The 19,791-nt window shown below is 43.4% G+C and overlaps 1 protein-coding gene across 1 annotated transcript in view; it reads right to left on the reverse strand.

Moving 5' to 3' along the window:
• The window catches only part of LOC142427454 (calreticulin-like), a 36,001-nt gene extending 22,823 nt beyond the window's left edge, over nt 1-13,178 (reverse strand). The window contains exons 1-3 of the mRNA XM_075532737.1: nt 13,169-13,178; nt 6,431-6,532; nt 4,151-4,354 (exon numbers count right to left, since the gene is read on the reverse strand). Of these exons, the coding sequence (XP_075388852.1) occupies nt 4,151-4,354; nt 6,431-6,532; nt 13,169-13,178 (316 nt within the window). The remainder of the gene's footprint in view (nt 1-4,150; nt 4,355-6,430; nt 6,533-13,168) is intronic.
• Between the last annotated feature and the right edge of the window lie 6,613 nt (nt 13,179-19,791).

Here is a 19,791-nt window from a genome sequence, read left to right on the forward strand (position 1 = left end):
AAGGCATGCCCACAAGAAGGCACCATCAGGCTGTGACCTGATTGACAGGTGAGGCTCCACCCCTTCACTCTTAATGACCTCAAGTTGACACGGGATTGTGTAACAGGCTTCAAAATGTTTGTGAAAAAATTCCATTATCTTTTCATTTCATTTTTCTGTGAATTGTTGGACGTCCTCTTGTAGAGATGTCTATTCTCCACCCCTTTCTTACTCAAGAGGTAGCCCACTAGATACATCTTGTCTTCTCTCGACAGCACACCTTTGAAGTTCCTATCAGCACAGAGGCAGTTCCTTGTTATTTTTTTTTCTTTTCTTTATTTTCAATTGTTTTATTAGGAGCCATGTGGTTCTTTTTCGTTCTCCCCCACCCTCCCTCCCTCCATAGTTTTTTTCCCCTTTACTACTGCCTCCTCCCCCCACCCACACACCTTACCATAGTCTTTTTATATTATTATTGTTTGTTTAAAAAAATAATTTTATTGGGTGTCAAAGTCTTTTTAAAGTCTTATTCTTTGGTGCAAAAAACACTGTTTAAAATGTTTTCCTTTATAATGATGGTGCCATAAAATATTCGTCTTTATGAGTTTGACAAACTTTGCTAAGCACAATGTTCTCTAATTTTGTCTATGTCTTAAAGTGTTTGACAGACTCACCATTGTTTTTCAAGGATGCATAATATTCCATTGTATGAATGTACCATAGTTTGTTTATTCATTCCTCTAAAATGGGAGTTTTTATTGTTTCCATCTTTTTGCTATTAAAGAAATTGCTACAGCACACCTAGGTATGCATGTCTGTTTGTGGTTTGTTCTTCATTTCTTTATTTTTACCAAATAGCGAGATTGCAGGAGCATACAGTACTTGTATTTGCATTTGTATAAGGAAGAGCCATACTGATTTCCAAAGTGTTGTATAATTCTACAATCCTACCACCAATGTATGAGCATTCCAATCTCTCCATATCCTCGCCAGTATTTATTATTTTGTTTGTTTTTGTTTTTGTTGTTTGCTAAGAATGGACTCCTCTTTCTGGATCCCTCAACAACAGAGCACAGTCACTAGCTTTTCCCTTATCCTTTGATCCCTATATTGTCTTTAGGGACTATGCTAAGCCTAGTAGATTTTATAACCACAAATAATGGAAAAATTCATGAGAGATGTAGAAGCTGCACCCTACAACTCATTTATTTCTGTTTTATTGTAGCTCCTTTGTGTGGAATGCCTTCCTAGCAAAACATTTATTTATTAAAACAAAACATATGTGACAAACTCATGCGCTTCCTTCTACTCTTCCCAACATTTTAGTGGCATCAATACTTAGGAAACACGATTCGACTCTCGAGCCTGAACTCCAAAAGCTCCCAGGAGTAGGTTTTAACCTAGTTTCTAACCTCAATTCCCACTGTACTGCTGACATCCTACACACACACACACACACACACACACACACACACACACACACACACTCACACACACAACACACGTTAAATCACCTCTCCTTACATTTGAATGTCATGCCTCTGAGTTTTGCACACACTGTTTCTCTGTCCAAATTACACGTCCTCCACCACCTTTTCTGCCTATTAAAATACCACGCATTCTTCAAAGAAGAATTCATACCTCCTCCCCAAATCCTAAGTTTAACAGTCATCCTATCTTCTGTGATCTCATTGTACCGCACAACACCTCTTAAAAATTGTTTTTCTGCCTGCTTTTTAGAATCATGTGGTTAGTCATGTGCCTGCACCCCCTAAACTGAAGTCAACAAGGTAAATTAGAAAGAGCTCAGGCTTTAGAACCAGACCGGACTGGGTTCACTTCCTGGCTTCCCACTTACTCACCCAGAACGCATTTCTTGCCTCCATTTTCTCATCTGTAAAGTAGAGATGATGACACCTCCCTTGTCCACTTCACGTATCAAATAAATAATAGTCGCGTGAAAAATTTAACAATCACATTTTAAAGATTGTTTCCAATTCTCCTACCACCACTGGAGCCCTGGTGACATAGGGTTATGCATTGGGCTGCCAACTACAAGGTTAGTAGTTTGAAACCACCAGCCATTCAGAGGGAGAAAGATGAAGCTTTCTACTCCTGTAAACGGTTGCAGTCTTGGAACTTGGAACTGTCCACAGGGACAGTTCTACTCTGCCCTTTAGGTTCTTTGTTTTTTTTTTTTTAAGTAGAAATCAACTCGTTGGCAGTGAATTTCTACCACCACTACTAGTACTACTCCTACACACACACACACAGCTTCTGAGAAGGGTGAATTCTGAAGAAAATGGAGCTAAAGAAAGAGAAGCACATCAACATCCCTGACCCAAGGATTGTAAATCATATCATCCCAAACCAAAGGCGAGAATAGTATCAGAGCCTGAACTGAGATTCTAGCTTTCCGAAGGCTGAGAATGACAGTGGGAGCCCAAGGTACATTTGTGAAATCTACACAGGAAATAAGTCCCCGCTGATTTCCCGCCAATGGAGAGATGGTTATAGGAGATCAAAATGACAAACCTGACTTGAACAGTTAAAACCTTGTCACTTGATCCTCCGTCTGACACGTTAGGCCTGGTCTGGTTTTCAACATTTTCTGCATTTTTTGATTTTTGTTTTGCCTGTTGGGGTTTATTTGAGGTGTATTTTGTCGCTAGGGGTGGTAGCCGTCTTGCATCTTTGTTATATGTTTTCCTCTATACTGAAAGATAGGTAATCATGATGGAAGCGCCTATAGAGACAGCAAGTAGAAGAAGGGCTCCTGGAGGTACCATAGAGGAGGAGGGCGAGCAGGAGCTGCTATCCAGGAGTTCAAGAAGGAAGACGATGTGGAAGCTGACTGTGGCAACAATTGTACAATGCTGCTAGATGTCACTGAACCACGGAATCATATGGTTTCTGTAGGAGCTTCTGGTTTGGGGGAGGGGTGGGCAGAGAGATTGAAAGAGAAGATTCGGGTTGGGGGAGGAGAAGAAGAAGACAGGACAAGAGGAGAACGGCTGAAGAAGTTGTTGCAAGAGTTTGAAGGGAGAGCTGCAACCCCATTGGGGAAAGAAAGACACCTTTAGAGAGAACTGAGGAGTTTTGCAGTATGATATGTCACTCTTTCCTCCGAGTTTGTGAAAAAAAAAAAAACTTTCTGCAAACTCTACGTTCTTCATCAGTGCTTTGTGTGTTAGATTTGTTATTGTTGCTTTGTTGGGTTTTAATTTTTTAATAATTTATTTTTGTCGTTATTGATAATACACAGCAAAAACAGATGGCAGGTCCAATTTTGACATGTCCAGTTCGGTGGCCCTGATTGCATTCTTTGAGCTGTGTAATCATTCTCACGGTCATTCTCTTGAGCTGTTCTTCCCTCATTAATGTAACCTCGCTGCCTCCTAAAGCTCCTAACCTCTCCCGTTGCTGTTGTGTAATCTTTCCAATTGCTATCGTCATCTTGATCCCCCTTGGGTATGTTTTTTAAATATAATAACAGTGAAAGTGGACTCAAGGTGGGCACTCAGAAAGAGCTAGACAACCCCAAGCAGTCCCAGTTGTGGATTATAGGTCAAAATTCTAGATTATGTATAACAAGTACTTTGCAAAGGTGGCATAGTGGTTACAGGTTGGGCTGTGATCCACAGGTCAGCAGTTCGAAACTACCATCCTCTTCTTAGTAGAAAGACAGGGCTTTCAACTCTAGTAAAATGTTACAGGCTCAGAAGAAACACACAGGGGACAGTTTCACCCTATCTTATAGGGTCGCTATGAGTTGGAATCAACTTGGTAACAGTGAGCTGTCTCTTTCTGAGAGTCTGAAAGGGACCCCCTTTGGAACACACTGTTGTATTGAAATGGATTCCTTTGAGAGTTTCTGCAGTTTATGACCTCCTCCTTTCTCTGACCTGTTGACACTACTTCACCCTCACTGGTCTATTGGTATGATTAGTCTTAGCCTTTAGGGTTAGAGTTCTTTCTTTCTGGTCTTTGAGGGGTCTTGCTCTGTGTGAGTGTGGTGGGCAGGGGTGGGGGGAAGAGAGTGGGTGGAGTTAGGGGGTCATTCTCCTAGTAGGAAATTTCTGTTCCAAGTCAATCGAAACCTTTTCTACCACAGCAGTGACTCTCATGAAGACTTCCTGAAGCCCTCGGAAGCTTCTATCAAAGAACTTACCAAACATGATATAGTACTTGGACTCCGAATGCATGTCGTCTTGGTTCAGGGTGTCAGGGAAAAGTTTCACATATCCACCGCCACAATCAATGCCTTGTTCATGTTTTACTGAGAACTGAATCACCAAGGTCTCATTCATATTGCTGAATGGCTTAAACCTGGTAGAGAGGGCGTAGAACTTGCCATCTTCACTGGTCTGGAGACCTAGGAGCAGAGAACACAGTCTTAAGGCTTCAACGAACACAGAGCAGCCAGGGAGACCTAGCTCCTGCCCTAACCCATCTCGGGTACTTTCTTGCACACCCGCTTTGTGTCAGGCGCTGTGCTGCACAAGTCTCTCGTTCAAGCTTTAGAATGATGCTTCAAAATGGATATTCTCCCCACTTTACAAAGTAATAGTCTGGGTCATAGGGAGGTAAATGACCCACTTAGGGCCAAACAGCTAGTAAGAAACCAAGCTGGAATTTCAAGCTTCACTTGACAGCTTCTTTCTGTCCTACGCCGCACACACTCTCTCCCCCCTATGCCATGTTGCCTCTAAGAGGTTCTTAAATGCAAGCCCCCTTTCTTCTGAGGTCCTCTGAGTGGCCAGAAGCCGGCTCTGTGTACACCAGTGCTGTGGCAGGAAGACGCCCCGCTCCTCCTCTAGGGACAATCATAACCACTGTTAACCTTGACTCAGGCGAGACCCTTTCTCCGAAGAAGTGCTTCATTCCCATGTACTCTCCTCCTCCTCCTCAGAAGACAATTGCAGAAAACCTTCCACTCGCTCTCCTGGAGAGTTTTTATTTTAACTTTCTATTGTGAGTTGGGTGAAAGTTAGTAGAGCAAATTCGTCTTCCATTCGACAAGTCACACATATCTTGTTGGGTGACATTGGCCAGCCTTCCCGCTTCCTGTCTTTCCTGTTTTCATTGGCCCTGATTCCTAGTCCCTTCCGGCCTTCTGAGCTTCGTTGCTGGACAGAAGCCGGTCTCCTACGGCTGACTGTTCTAAGGACTGTGGGCCTCCCTGTCTTGATTGTGCACCCGAAGACTCGTCTGTCGTTTCGCAAACAGTTGACCCGCAGGGTTGAGTTCAGTTCCAGGCCTGAAAGGCGTCAAAGGATCATAATCTTGGGGGTCCCACTAGTCTCCATCACACCAGCAAGCCTATTTTTGTGTTATTTTGTTCGTAAAGGTTTTTGAGTTTGGCTTCACCGTTTCTCCCACTTTCTCCCTGACCTTCAGTCTCAAAGGTCAGGAGGGACAGCCAGACACCAGCTACCCTTTCTGGGCTCGGGGCAGCAGGGCGAAGCTCCACGGGGTCCATTGGTCCTTTGACGGGTTGTTTCCAGGGTCTTTGCTGCTCCTCACTCTTCTCCTATGAGACTGCAAATGCTTTCAAGGCCGGTCTTCACGTTTGCCTTTAGTAAGGGTGAAAATGAGGTTCCTAACAGGGGCCAGGAGGGAGAAGATGAGAAATCACTCCAGGGGAGGATTAATGGATTCTATTTATAGGACAAGACTTCCTCAGACAAACCCCCCTGCCTGCAGGCCTGTCTCCAGATGGTGCCCTTCGTCTATAACACTGTGCCTCTGACCACAGCTCTACCGAGCACTGCGGGTGAGGGTTATCATCTCCGTCTTCTCTGCTCAGAAAAGCTGACCGCCTGGACCAAATGGTGCAGCCAGCAAATTGGGGAGCTGGAAGTTCCCTTCATGTATGCCTTCTCCATGCGGCACTGCACCAAGATGCTGTAGGGGGAACAACATGGAGAAGCTGTGCAGTATTTCCCCACTCTTCAAGAGCAAAGTGTTATTTGACAAATCCTAAGATCACAACTGAGGAATCCCTGTGGGGCATGTCTACGCTGTCACATCGGACCACAGTCAGAATGGACGGAAGAGCGCACAGGACAATACCAAAGGCAAGGAAAGTGATATCGTCAGTGAAGACTGACCCAGTGCTGGAGTCAGAATCCAAGTCAGTCCTGCATTGTTCCGGCTGCATATGCAGTCTTGGAGAAATCATTTCACCTCTCTAAAACCAATCTGCCAAACTGGGAGCGTACTGGTAACCACCTCGTAAGACTGCTAGGGAGCCCCACTGGACCTCATGTAAGCAGTAAGGGTGTGGTTGTGAAGGCCGGTTGTTTAAAAACAGTCATTATTGTTTTGTTGAGCGTTCACTCTTCATCGATTACACACGCCTCTATCTTAAGAGAAAGCACTGAATCGGTAATCATATACACAAGAACGTTTTCAGTCAGTTAGTATGTTCCTGAGTTCCAGTACTTACCTTTATCTTTTTCTTTGTCGCCATAAAATTTTCCTGCAGAGAGCCGAAATTTACCATAATCAGGACCATGTTTAGATTTCACCCATCTGTTTTTCCATCCATCTGTGGGGTAGAGGAGAGAAAAAAGAAAAAACACATATAAATCTATTTTCTTAAACATAAGTGAAATGCCGTTGAGGATGACCAACTTTAGGGGGTGGGGGAACAAGAAAATATTAGGATTGGCTTCAATATTCTTGAAATCCCCTTTACTGCCTGATACCTGAATCCTATCATTCATACACTATCATGCTGATGCCACACTCTCCCTCCAGCCTGAGAGTTAAGTCCTGAAAATCCCTTGGGAATGTATAGCTGAAAAGCATGAGACATTGATGCTCATAAAAGTAGATGAGAAAGTCCTGTTGGGGAGACTGAATCCTTACACATACTTATATATTTGTTAAAATAAGATCGTATAATCAGCTCACTAAAAAGGAGACTAGCAATACCATTTTATACTTCTTGCATTAGTAATGATGATGAGGTTCGATCAATTTCCACTTACCCTTTTTCAATCGCTTAAACTTTTTAGACTCTCCCTTGCACTTTCAAGGAGATGCTGATAAATTTGTTTTGCTTTGGCAAAGATGGCATTTCAACAAAGAAGCATTCTTTTTGGGACTTGGCAGTCCATCCAAACCTTCAGTGCCGTCCTGATTTCATGCTTCAGAGTTGCTGACTCCCGCTTCCTGAGCCCAACATGATCCCAAAGTCACAGAGCAATCTGACAGCGTACGATTAAAAGAAGTCTTGGGGGGTAGCCTTTATTTCATCTCCTTCTTGCAGCTGAATGGGTGTTTCTCAAACCCTCTCCCCAGTATTTTGAGTTATGGCACTTAGCTGAGACCACAAAAACCCCACATCAAAACATATCTGAGGAGGCCACACTCAGCTAGCTCTGTTAGTTCCTGTTACACAAGTATGACAGCTCAACTAGTTACCCTCACAAGACCCAGGGGGCTGGACTTGCTTTCCATGTATGGGCTTCCTCTCCCACGCTGAAGGTTTCACTCTGAGGCCAGGTCATCTCAGTATCACTTGCCCCAGCATTCCATCCTGTGAGAAGTGTTTCAGGAGGCTCCTTCTGCCTAAATCAGTGAATCCTTCTTCCCTGGCCATAGTCGATGAAATGAAGATGAAGGATTGATGCCCAAGTCCAAAGACCTGAAACCAAATGCTAGTTCCTGCATTTGGCTCACTAAAGACTTCACCACATTGCTCCCAGGACCAATACTACGAAACAGGGTCTATTAGTTCCATTTTGCATCTAATAGTTGGAAGACCTGATATTTGAACCTCAAACTTGTCTGATTTCAAACATTGTCTCTCTCTGGAAGAAGAGGGAGATATAAGAGTTGGCACAATAGAGGAAAAATCAAAAGTGTATTCATAGCAATAATTCCTGTTTACATCCATAAGTCGGGCATTATAACGAGTGGTCTGCGTGCATTTTCTCATTACATTTGCATACTAACTCTGTGATGAATGACCTATTTTTTTTGTCTCCACTGAAAAGATGTGGAAACAAACACCCAGAAACATGTCCAAGAGGCAAGGTTGTAAGTAAGTGGGTAAGTGATGGCCAGAGAAGTCTACGTATTTTCACCCCTATGTTACATGGCGATGCGCCCCGTTGTGCAGTGGTTAAGCTAACTAAACGGTCCCTGTCCACAGGAGAAAGGTGAGGCCGTCTGCTTCCATAAAGACGACAGGTTTGGGAGCCTGTGGGGCAGCTTTCCTCTGTCCAGTAGGTTTACTGATGGGTTCAGCTTCACAGAAAGGGGCTTGGTTATACAATATGACTTATCATGAAGTTACTCAGGAGAAAAAAGTCCTTGTAATCTAAGGAGTGTGCAGAAAACAGAGGCTCCACTCATAGGACTTTGCAGTTTGTCACTAATACAACTATTTGTGTAGCATCTGAGTCGTGTTTGTCTCCTCTGCCAGACTGGTAAGTTCCATGATGATTTTGCTGATCATTGTGCCCTGGTGTCTGGCACAGAGGCCAGCACATCATAAAACCAGAAAATATTTGTCGAATGACAGAATGAATGAATGCAAGGTCATGTCTTTTTTCTAAGCTGTAAGATTGACAGCCTTGAAAATGGATCTATTTATTCATTCATTTGGAAAATCTTAATTGAACCTACCAAACATGTACAACTTCAACTTTGACCTTTACAGTAAGAAAGGTTAGAGCAGAATTTGAAATTTATCATCATTATTTTTCACGGTGAGAAGTATTGATACAATCAAGCCTGATAGAATTAGACCAGTGACTGGTGAGTCGATTTTGACTTGTGGCATTGCTATCTGTGTCGGAACTGTGCTCCTGTAAGGTTTTCAATAGGCGATTTTTTTTGTGTGTGCGAGTGAAAGTAAATCAACAGGCCTTTCTCTGAAATGCCTCCGGGTAGACTCAACTCTCCAACCTTTCAGATAACAGACAAGCATGTTAGCCAACCATACCATGCAGGGACTCCTGACACAATTCACGATGTTTCACATTGCAATTAAGGAGCCACTCTTGTTAAGAGAACAAGGTCAAGTGACTGACAAAGTTTCACTTTAGGACCTCATATTTTTCCTGTCACCACTGTAAAAATTTCAAAAATTTTAAGTCAGAATGACCCCTCAAAAAAACAAACAAAACAAAACAAAACAAAAAAAACAAAACAAAACTACAGCCATTGAATCAGTTTTGACTCATAGTAATGCAATAGGACAAAGGAGAACTACCTCTACAGATTTCTGAGGCTGTAAATCATTACAAGATCAAAAAGCTCCATCTTTCTTCCACAGAGCAGCTGGTGGGTTTGAGCTGCTGACCTTGTGGCTAGCAGCCCAGCGCTTAACCCACTACACCATTTGTCTGGCCACCTTCTACTATGTACAGGTAGGGAAAATGAAGCCCAGAGAAGAAAATGACTTGGTCATGGACAGAGCTGCCAATTGCAGTGTTGTGCCTAGAACTCAGGTCTGCATGTTGTTAGCTTTGAGCTCATCGATTCCTTCATTTGGCAAACACTGCATGAGCTTTCCCTGTGTACTTGGCATCAGTTGCACAGACATGAATCTTAACAAGGTCCCTGCCTTCAGGGAGCTCACAGTCTGGTGGAACCAATTGACAAGTAACAGCTACAATGCACTATGGTAAACGCAGTGATAGAAGGAAGTGGAAAAAACAAAACCAAACTCACCGTCATTGAGTTGATGCCAATTCATAGCAACCCTATAGGACAGAGTGGAACTGCCCCTGTGAGTTTCTGAGCCTGTAACTGATTATGGGAATAGAAATCCCTGTCTTTCTCCTTTGGAGCAGTTGGCGGTTTCGAACTTTGGACCTTGAGGATCACAGCCCAATTAGTAACCATTACACTGCCAAGGCTCCCTCAAAGGAAGCAAAGGGTGGTGAAATTCAGAAAACAGTAAACACCTTCATGTGGCAGAACATACTTCAAAGAAGGAATTCCTGAAGGAGCCCTGGTAGTGCAGTGGTTAAGCATTCAACTGAGAAGGGAAAGGTTGATGGTTCAAACACACCAGCACTTCATAGGAGAGTGAGGTGGCAGTCTCCTCCTGTAGGGATTACAGCCTTGGAGACACTTGGGGGCAGTTCTACTTTGTCCCACAGGGTTGCTATGAGTAAGAATTGGCTCTAGAGCAGGGATTTGTTGCTGGTTTTTTTGTGTGGTTTTTTGGTGTTTATTTGAAGAAGTAAGAATTAAAATTGCAGAAAGGAGAGGAGTGGGTATTCCAAACACAGTCACTTGCTTATGTAAAGATTCAGAGACATGAAGCAGCATGATGTTTCAGAGTAACTGCAAATAGTACTGTTTTGTTTTGTTTTTCAGGGAAAGGATGGAAGAGAAGACAGAGACCAGATCAAAGAGATCTTTTATTAATTGAGAGCAAAAGAGCATTGGCCACAGTTAGATGCAACCATCTTTTCTACTCTCCTAGGAATTTTCTTTAAATGGGCCAAATGTCGATGGGTGCCCACATATACACCCAACGAAAAGTAACTGGTGGCTTGGACTTGACATAGTTAGTTGATAAATGCACACATTCATATCCGGTCCTGTAGAGACATAAAACCATAATTCCTCTGTCACATGAGTGTATCTCCACATCTGTACCTCCCAGTATGCCTGGCTTGTGACATAACGTAAACCAAAAGACCAAATTAGGAACTTATCTCTGTCACTAATTCAGCAGCATTTTTAACCTCTCAGAGCCTCAGTGTTTTCATCTACAGAACAGGGTTACCAAGCTCATAGGGTTTCTAGGAGAATTGAACAGCATATAACACAGTGTTTGCTCAGTAAATACTACTTCTCTGTGAATCTGCATGCAGGTGTATAAGTATACAAAGATATAAAACAGAAAAGGCAAAAGTTTTGAAAGTGAGAGTTGTACTTTTCCTAGCACCTACTCCTGAGCCTGGGCAGAACAGGTTCTTTACAAAATGTTTGCTTAAGCAATAAAAATCTTATTTGCTCCTCTTATTCAACCTCATCTGATTGCCTTCTGTAAAAGAGAATTTGCTGGATAAACTGAAGTTTATCTCTTTGGGTGGAAACCTTTTGCTCAACATTTCCAATGAAATTCCCCCCCCCCCCCCGATCTCCTATAAAGAAAAGTTAAACTTTTCCAAAGACTTGGGATCTGTTTTCAGCTATAATGCACTACAGAGGTATGTACCTGGCCTTGAAGACCTGTCTCCGTCGCCATTGCTGTTCAGCTGGAAGCACTTACTTTCCCTGAAATCAGTGTGTTTGACTCTTGCAACCCACCCAGTTCTCTCGACACCCATGGGCCTACATCCAGGTTTACCTGCCTGTCAGCCAAACTGCCGGCCACTTGCCTTTCTTTCAGCCTGCTAAAGCAAAGAGGCCAGGCCTGACAAGAGAAAAGGAGCAGCTTCACTATCTTTTCAATAGATTTCATCCCCTATCTTTCCATCCGCCCAGGGGTGGGTTCATTTGTTGAGGTCTTATGATGTGCTGGGCAGTAAACACACATCCTCTCCTTCGTGAAGCTTTCATTCTAATTGGTGGGAAAGGTAGCAAATGTAAATAAAACAATGTATAAATAAACAATAGGACAGCACACAATAATCAGCCTATTTGGAGTATGGTTTCACGGTAGACTTTCCCTACTCTGTGCAAGAGATCTCGGTTTGATTCCTAGCCAACGCACCACAGGCACAACACTGTCAGTGGAAGTTTGCCTTTTGCTATGGTTCTAAGCATAGCAACAGCATCTCCACGCTAAAATGGCCTAGGTAGAAAGGTCCCGTGAACTACTTGTTAAAAATCAGCCAAGGAAAAGCCAGTGGATTGCAAAGATCCAATCAGCAGCTGATCAAGGGGCTAGTGCAGGATCAGCCGAACAGAAGTCTGATTTTTTGGGGGGGCACTTAAAAAATTTTATTGGGGGTTCATACAACTCTTATCACAATCCACACATACATCAATTGTGTAAAGCACATTTGTACATTCATTGCCCTCATCATTCCCCAAACATTTGCTCTCCACTTAAGCCCCTGGCGTCAGCTCCTCATTCCCCACCTCCCTCTCTACTACCCCTACCTCATGAACCCTTGATAATTTATAAATTATTATTTTGTCATGTCTTACACTGTCTGACATTTCCCTTCACCCACTTTTCTGTTGTCCATCCTCTGGGGAGGAGGTTATATGTAGATCCTTGTAATCAGTTCCCTCTTTCTACCTCACCCTTCCTCTACCCTCCCGGTATCGCCACTCTTACCACTGGTCCTGAAGGGATCATCTGTCCTGGATTCTCTGTGTTTCCAGTTCCTATCTGTACCAGTGTACATTCTCTGGTCTAGCCGGATTTATAAGGTAGAATTGGGATCATGATAGTGGGTGGGTTGGTGAGTGAGGGTGGGGAGGAAGCATTTAGGAAGTAGAGGAAAGTTGTATGTTTCACCCTTGCTACACTGCACCCTGACTGGCTCATCTCCTCCCTGCGACCCTTCTGGAAGGGGTTGTCTAGTTGAAAAGGCTGATTTTTTAGAGACCCAAACATACCCACTAAACAAGTAGCAGACTCGGGTCTTCAAGTCTCCTAAACACTAGCTCTCATATGACTACCTCTCCTAACCCCTCATCTCTTAAACCCTAGCTCTCACTGCCACATCCCATCAACCTCCGAGAGGTTTCCTGGCCATCAGTGTGTACTTGAGGACTGGAACAGCCAGCTGGAGCTGGCCTCTTTGGTTTGGGCATCTGTCCAGAGAGACTCTTTCCCAGGCCCAGCATGTTCAAGTATCCACTATTCACAGCCGGTCCCAATCGCTTATCAGTCGGAGGCCTGAGCAGCAGGCTGTTCCTCAGTCCTGCTGGGCTGTCCTCAGTGGGTCTGAGCCAGCTGGGCACAGAAGCCTTTTGTCTCAAAAGGCCTCTTGAGCCAAGTTTTCTTGGTCAAGTCTGAGAGCTGGCGGAATTAACACACACACACACACACAACTTTGTGACTTGTTCCTTTCTGAATTTCTTTCTAACTACTTTTGTGCTTTTACAATGCCCACTGCTATCACCATTTGTCCTCTCTTTACACCTATTTGTATTGTTAATATGATAATTCACTAGCCAATAAATTCCTCCATGCCTTAATGTGCCAGGCCCTATGCAAAACTTGGGATTTCACATGTTCCCAAGGCCATACCTGACACCATGTGGCCAAAGCACCCCTTATAGAAGCAGGGCTCCTGGGTTCAGCTCCCATCTCTGCCATGGTGTGAATTTGGAGAAACCGCCTCTCCTCTCTGGGTCTTAGTTTTTCCTCTCTGTACAGCCAGAGACATAGCACACACTGTCATTGCTGGACTCTGTGTCCTGGAATAGTCTGGAAGAATGGCAAGGGAGAAAAGAGACTGACCCAAGCTCTGCCATGAACCCATCCAGTGGTCTTGGCCCCTCTCTGAACCTCAGTTTTCTCATCGGTAGATTTAAAGACTCTAGACAAGTAATTCAACTTCTCTGAGCTTCACTTTTACTGTCTATAGGCTGGAAAAATAATGATGAACTCTATAGGGTTGAAGTGAGAATTGCCTTGTATAAAGAAAGCATCATGTCTATTGAATAGTACTGTGCTTCATAAAGAATATGTGAAACATCAGGTAACAAGAAGTCAGCTGTAAAAACAAGAGTTTAAAAGCAGGCAATTCAGTCCTTTGACTTTTTAATTTTTTAATTAAAAAAACATAAAAAAGGAAAATGATCTGAAATTTCATTCGACTCCATTTACATTTTCCTCTATCCCTTTTCCTATGAACAAATGTCTTTTATATAGGAATAATACATGTTTTACATCTAATTTTGTAACTTTTATGTTTAATATGAGATCATAAAACTTTCCTTATACCACGAAACACTTCCAAAGCATCTTATGTGCATGTCATAATTTACTTAATTGGCTACCTACTGTTGGACACTAGATGTGTCTTCAAATGTTTACAACTTTCAAGAACACACTATGTTTATATGTGCATAAATCTTTGTTTACATGTCTGATCATTTCCTTTGGGAAAAAGAATTCCTAGAAATAATTTTCCAGGAAAAGGTTATGAGTCTACATATACAGTTTAAGGCTATTGGTCAGTGTTGCATATTTGAACAGAAAAACTATACTCGCCACCAGCAAGACCAGGCCACCAGGTCAGCATGGGAGCAGTAGAGGCCGGCAAGGTCTCATTCCAATCCCCTGGGCTGGATTCCCTTGAAGTGGCTGGTTCCAGAGGTGAAGCAGGAGATTCTTGCAAACTGCAGGTAAGGGCCTGCTGGTAGAACCTTGCATGCCCTCTCGCGTGCTTCAACCTGCTTTCCCTCCTCATTTACCATGCCAGGCTCTCATCACTCACTGTAGACTCTGGCATATGACCCATAGTCTTCCTCACCACACAGGTCTACCACATAGCCCATGTGTGGTGAAGTGAAATTGCTGGCTTACAATGCTGCTGTCCATTTTGCTATAGCTCCCACAGATGTTTGGGTGAAACGATGCAAAGTGGGGGTGTGAAGCACTAATATTGGAGATTTGTCGCTTTTGCACTTCCTTTGGGTATAAAACAGCTACCTGGGAAGCAGAGAGAGGACTCCCGAGACTATCAAGGAAGAGGAGCCACCAGTGGAACATGTGCGAGGTCCCTGCTTGAAGGGTTGGAGTGGCACAGAGGCACCAGAGATCACAGTCCTGAGACCAGGAGACAGCGCAGAGGAGCCACTCCAAGACTGAGGCAGAGCAGCAGGTGGGCTTCCTGGCTCACAGAGACAGAGGCTAAGGAACCCTGGGGTCTGGAGGCCAAAGGTCAGAGAAACATGCTTGCCAGCATGACTGGGAAGACTCCCTGTGGACAAAAGAACCATGTCTTTCCCGTGTGAAAGCCCGTTAGCTCCCCTAAGTACCCCCTCCACCCCGTGCTTGTCAGTATCACCTGTGATTCTATGTGGTCATTGCGATGAACTAGGGAACCCAGCAGAGAGACAAGAGTGCCAGGAGAGGGACAGTTGGGGTCAGAATAGGGCAAAGGAATGACGGAGGTTGGAGGAACTCGGATTTCTGTCATGTCGCAGTCAGCTCGGGGCTAGTGTGGAGTTAGATTCTCCTTCTCCCTACTGGAGCCAGGAGAGGTCAGATAGGGATCCCAGGCCATTTTCTCATCATCCAACCATCTGGTTTCCCCGTTTGCTTCTTTTTCCATTTCCACTAAGCTTCTCCTCCAAACCCTGGTACTTAGAATCACTAGAAATCATTCCACCTCGGGAACTTCAGATACTCTCCTCCAATTCTCATACCCGGCTACTTGACGTATACCTGCCCTTTGCACCCTTCCATTTCTTTTCAGGCAACTGGCTTCTTCCAGTGTAGCTCTCACTCCCACTCCTGCCTCCCTTCTTGCATCCATGCACAAGCTTAACTGAGTGCTCTCCAGGGCAGTGCTGGACACTGCACAAACACAGAGTCTGTACAATGAACTCTTCTCCACTCTTCTCAACTTCCTCGCCCAGTTGCCATTCTGCAAAACCCCGCTTCTTTCAACCAGACTTCCTTCTTTTATATCCCAAATTGCCTAGGTAAGCTCTACTCTCCACCAGAATTCTCAAAAGGGTAGCCCATACCTCTTACGAGTCAAAACGGACTTGATGGCAGTGAGGTTTTGCATTTGAAAATCTCATTGACCTTTCAACCCACTGTAATCGGATTCTACCCTGACTAGTTCCCTGAGTCATCGAATGGTCTTCCTAACTATAACATGCACTGAGGCTTGTAGACTGCCTGATTTGACCTAGCTATGCAACCTTGAAGAATTACCTAGCTTCTTTTTATTATATTATCCCTGAGGTAAAAAGATAATAACATCTCCTTAACAAAACTGTTGAGAAATTCAATAAAACAAGGTATAAAGAAAACAAATCAACCTGGCATCCAGCAAGAGTAACTAAGGGCTCCATCTGTGTTGGGTTTCCCAGTTCCCTAACAATCAGAGAGGGTTTGCCTTGGGGGAAAAGCCATTTTCCAGGGAATTATATGAACATTATAATCTTCGGGGGAAAAGCCATTTTCCAGGGAAATCAATTCACTCATTCAACAGAAGATTACTTACCATGTTAGTGGGCTACAAGTTGGACAGGTAGCTGCAAGGTCAGTAGCTCAAATCCACCAACAGCTTGTGGGAGAAAGATGACGTTTTCTGCTCCCGTAAAGCCTTACAGCCCCAGAAGCCCACAGGACCAGTTCTATTTGGTCCCATAGGGTCGCTATGAGGCAGAATTGACTCAGTGGTGGTGCGCTTGGTCTGTATTTTAGTGTTGGCCTAGTCCAAGCAGTGTTGTAGATGGGCACACATCAGCCAGATCGTAGCGTCTCTTGCAGTCATGGAAAGAAGGTTGGATTTTATTGTAACAGAAAATCAGTGGAGATTTTGAAAATTGAGAATAATACAATTTGACTTACATTTTACATGGCTCGTTTTAAAATTTATGTTAGAAAAGGGTAGAGGGAGGCAAGCACATAAACAGGGAGACATGGGGAGGGAGGGGGAAAACACGAGAAGCTGATACCAAGGGCTCAAGTTTAAAGAAAATGTTTTGAGAATGATGATGGCAACAAATGTACATATGTGCTTAACACAATGAATGGATGTATGGATTGTGAGAAGCGCTGTAAGAGCCCCAAATAAAATTATTTTAAAAAGAAAGAAAGAAAAGAAACGGAGGCCATTCAGATAGCAACTATAATAGTCCAGGTGAGATGGTGTGCCTAGGATTAGAGTCATATTAATATAGGAGATAAAAATGATCATGCAAGGGATCAGTGTATTGAATTTGCTGGATCTGTTAAATTGAGATTAACTCTTACAATCCTGGTGGCCCTATTAATCTACCTGCTCAACCAATGAACTGAATCAGCCCCTCAGCACTTCTCCCTGAACCTTCTCTTTTCAGCATGTCAACTTCCGTGTTGAGCTCTTTAAGGTAGACACAGTCTCAATCATGAAATGTCTCCTTAGGCGATCTACAAACCTAGGAAGAAATGCTTATAACCATTAGTGATTTGAGAGATGCAAATCAAAACAACAATTAAATATCATCCCACCCTGGTATTAATAGCAAAGTTAAGCAACAGCAACAAGAAAATAAAAATGTTCTCGATATGGTGGTGATGTGTGGGTGACCAGAACCCTTATAGGCTGCTGGTGGGACTGTAAGCTGGTGCAGCCGCTGAGAAAACAGCATGATGAGTCCTTTAAAAGTTGGACATGGAAATACCACATGACTGAGCACGACCTCTGGTTGGTAGATATCCTACAGGAAAAAATGAGAGCCACGAAACAACAGCTAAAAGATGGAAAGGACCTAAATGGAAGGATGGATAAACTAATTGTGGTTCATACACACAAAGGAATGCGACACATTGTTCACGGTGAATCTGTGAAACATTTCATAACCGAGAAGACGACCCAAGAGGATATTAGGCTGAGTGAAATTAGTCAATTTCATAAAGATGAGTGCGATACCACCATTGTAAGACATCGAGAGAAACTTTCACACCAAAAGGGAGGGGAATGGAAGGTAAATTACTCGTTAAAGAGTAGACATGTCTCTATTTGAGAGAAGGGGAGAGAAATATGCAACAAGAGGGAGATCGGCAAAAATTCTGGCGGTGGGGAGACATGGAGAGGAGTGCAGGAGTTAAAGGCAGCAGAAGGAAATGTTTGTTGCACACAGTCCTGCAGTCACAGTAATCTATGAGTAGATGAATGGGTGGACACCCAGGCTGAATGAGTGTGGGATAGGTAGTGAGAGAATAACAATGAATGTGTGTGTTTGAAGAGAATAATTATATATGCGTATTTACCTTTGCTGCAAATATACCCATGAATGTGGTAGAGCATAAAGGGAGTAAAGTTATAAAAATGTCTTAGACATAACCAAGAACCTTGAGTAAGTAAGTCCGTGGACCTCAGGGCTCAGGACCACAGCTTCGGGGGACATCAAGGTCAATTGACTAATATAGTCCACAAAGACAATGTTCTATATTCTATTTTGGTGAGGTAGTGACGAGGGTCTTAAAAGCTTGAGTGGCCACCCAAGGTGCAACCTGCCTCTTGGTCTCTCCCTATCCAGAGAAAAGAAGAGTGGTTACAATGGAGGCGCATGGAAACAATGTGTCCAATGGACTAATGGGTCACCTGGACATAATTCCCCACAACCAGGAGACCAGAAAACGAGATGATACCCGGCTCCCACTACCAATTGCTCTGAAAGGGATCACATTTGAAAGTCTTAGATAGAATGAGAGAAAAATGTAGACCAAATCTCAAAATCATTAGAAGCCAAAACCAGCTTATTGGTCATAACAAGACTGGTGGAACTCCCGCAGCTATAACTTTTAGTCACCCTTCAGGTCTGGAACTGAACTTCCGCCTCTCTGTCCCCTTACCCGCACACCACCCAAACCCTAGCTCCCTCTTCAGCCAAACAATAGACAGCCTTGTGAGGGTAGCAACAGGTAGGTGCACCTAGCTTAGACTAATCTTCCATTTGAGATCAAAAGAGCAGCATTTAACCAAGGACAACGTTCCGAGGGGTTTGGAAAGAAAGAAGAATGGAAACAGAGGGAGGAAGTAGGATAAGTGATGTTACCTTACGGGGATTGCAACCAATGAGATGAAACAAGATGTGTATGAAATGTTGAGTGGAAAACAGATGTGCTCTATAAGCCTTCACCTAATTCATATGAAAAAGGTATTTTTTAGTTGAATACCTCTAAACCCTATTTCAAGGGCCGATGGCAGTGCAATGGCTAAGTGTTCCTCTGCAAACCAAAAGGTCCCCAGTTCCACCCTTCCAGCTATCTCTCCCTCCTGCATACATCACACCCTAGGAAACTCAATGGGATACTCTGTCCTTGAGGGTCACTATGAGTCAGAATGAACATAACAGCATCCAACAACACATCCTAATGGAAGAAGCTTCCTGGAAACAAGTCTCGTGTGTGTGTGTGTGTGTGTGTGTGTGTGTGTGAGTTCACACCAATTACTTAACCAGCCAGCAATCCTTTCCTGGACACCTTGACTTTGATGCAGAAAACACAGAGGAGAATCAAGTAAACAGATAACCATAGTGTGATCTGGCTGATACCAAAGGAGCTATGGATATTTGTTCCAGTTTTTTAGGTTTTCTGCTTTCTTTTTAACTGGGGCTTTTCTATTTTATTCTGCCACTTTGCTGAGTTTTTTTAATTTTGATTTTGTATGCTTTCCTGTACATGAAACCCAGGATTAATAAAGTAGATTAATAGCTGCCTAGGGGCAGTTTGCTGTCAAATTCTAAAAGACTAAACAAAGGCAGTAGAACATTGTCAGAGAGACTGCTGGAAGATGAGTCCCTCAGATCCATGGTCGACTGTAAAGCCTGTGGGAGCGCAGCCTTTGGGACTGCTGATGGGGCACAACTCAAGGTAAAGAGAAACAACTGCAGAAGTCCTCTAATGATCAGAACTTAAAATGTGCAAAGTACGAATTTAGACAAATTAGAAGTGGCCAAAAAAGGAAATGGAATGAATGAAGATTGATATAGTTGACATTAGTGAGCTGAAATGGATTAGTATTGGTCATATTGAGTCAGAAGATCATATGATTTACTATACCTGGAATAGCATCATCAAGAGCAATGATATGTCATTCCTTGTCAAAAAGAACATTGCAAAATCCATCATGAAATACAATGCTTTGTGGGAGGATTATATCTATCCGTCTTCAAGGAAAGCCAATCATTACAATTAGT

The sequence above is a fragment of the Tenrec ecaudatus genome, chromosome 1 (genome assembly GCF_050624435.1).
Source record: "Tenrec ecaudatus isolate mTenEca1 chromosome 1, mTenEca1.hap1, whole genome shotgun sequence".
In the NCBI taxonomy this organism is placed as follows: Eukaryota; Metazoa; Chordata; class Mammalia; order Afrosoricida; family Tenrecidae; genus Tenrec; species Tenrec ecaudatus.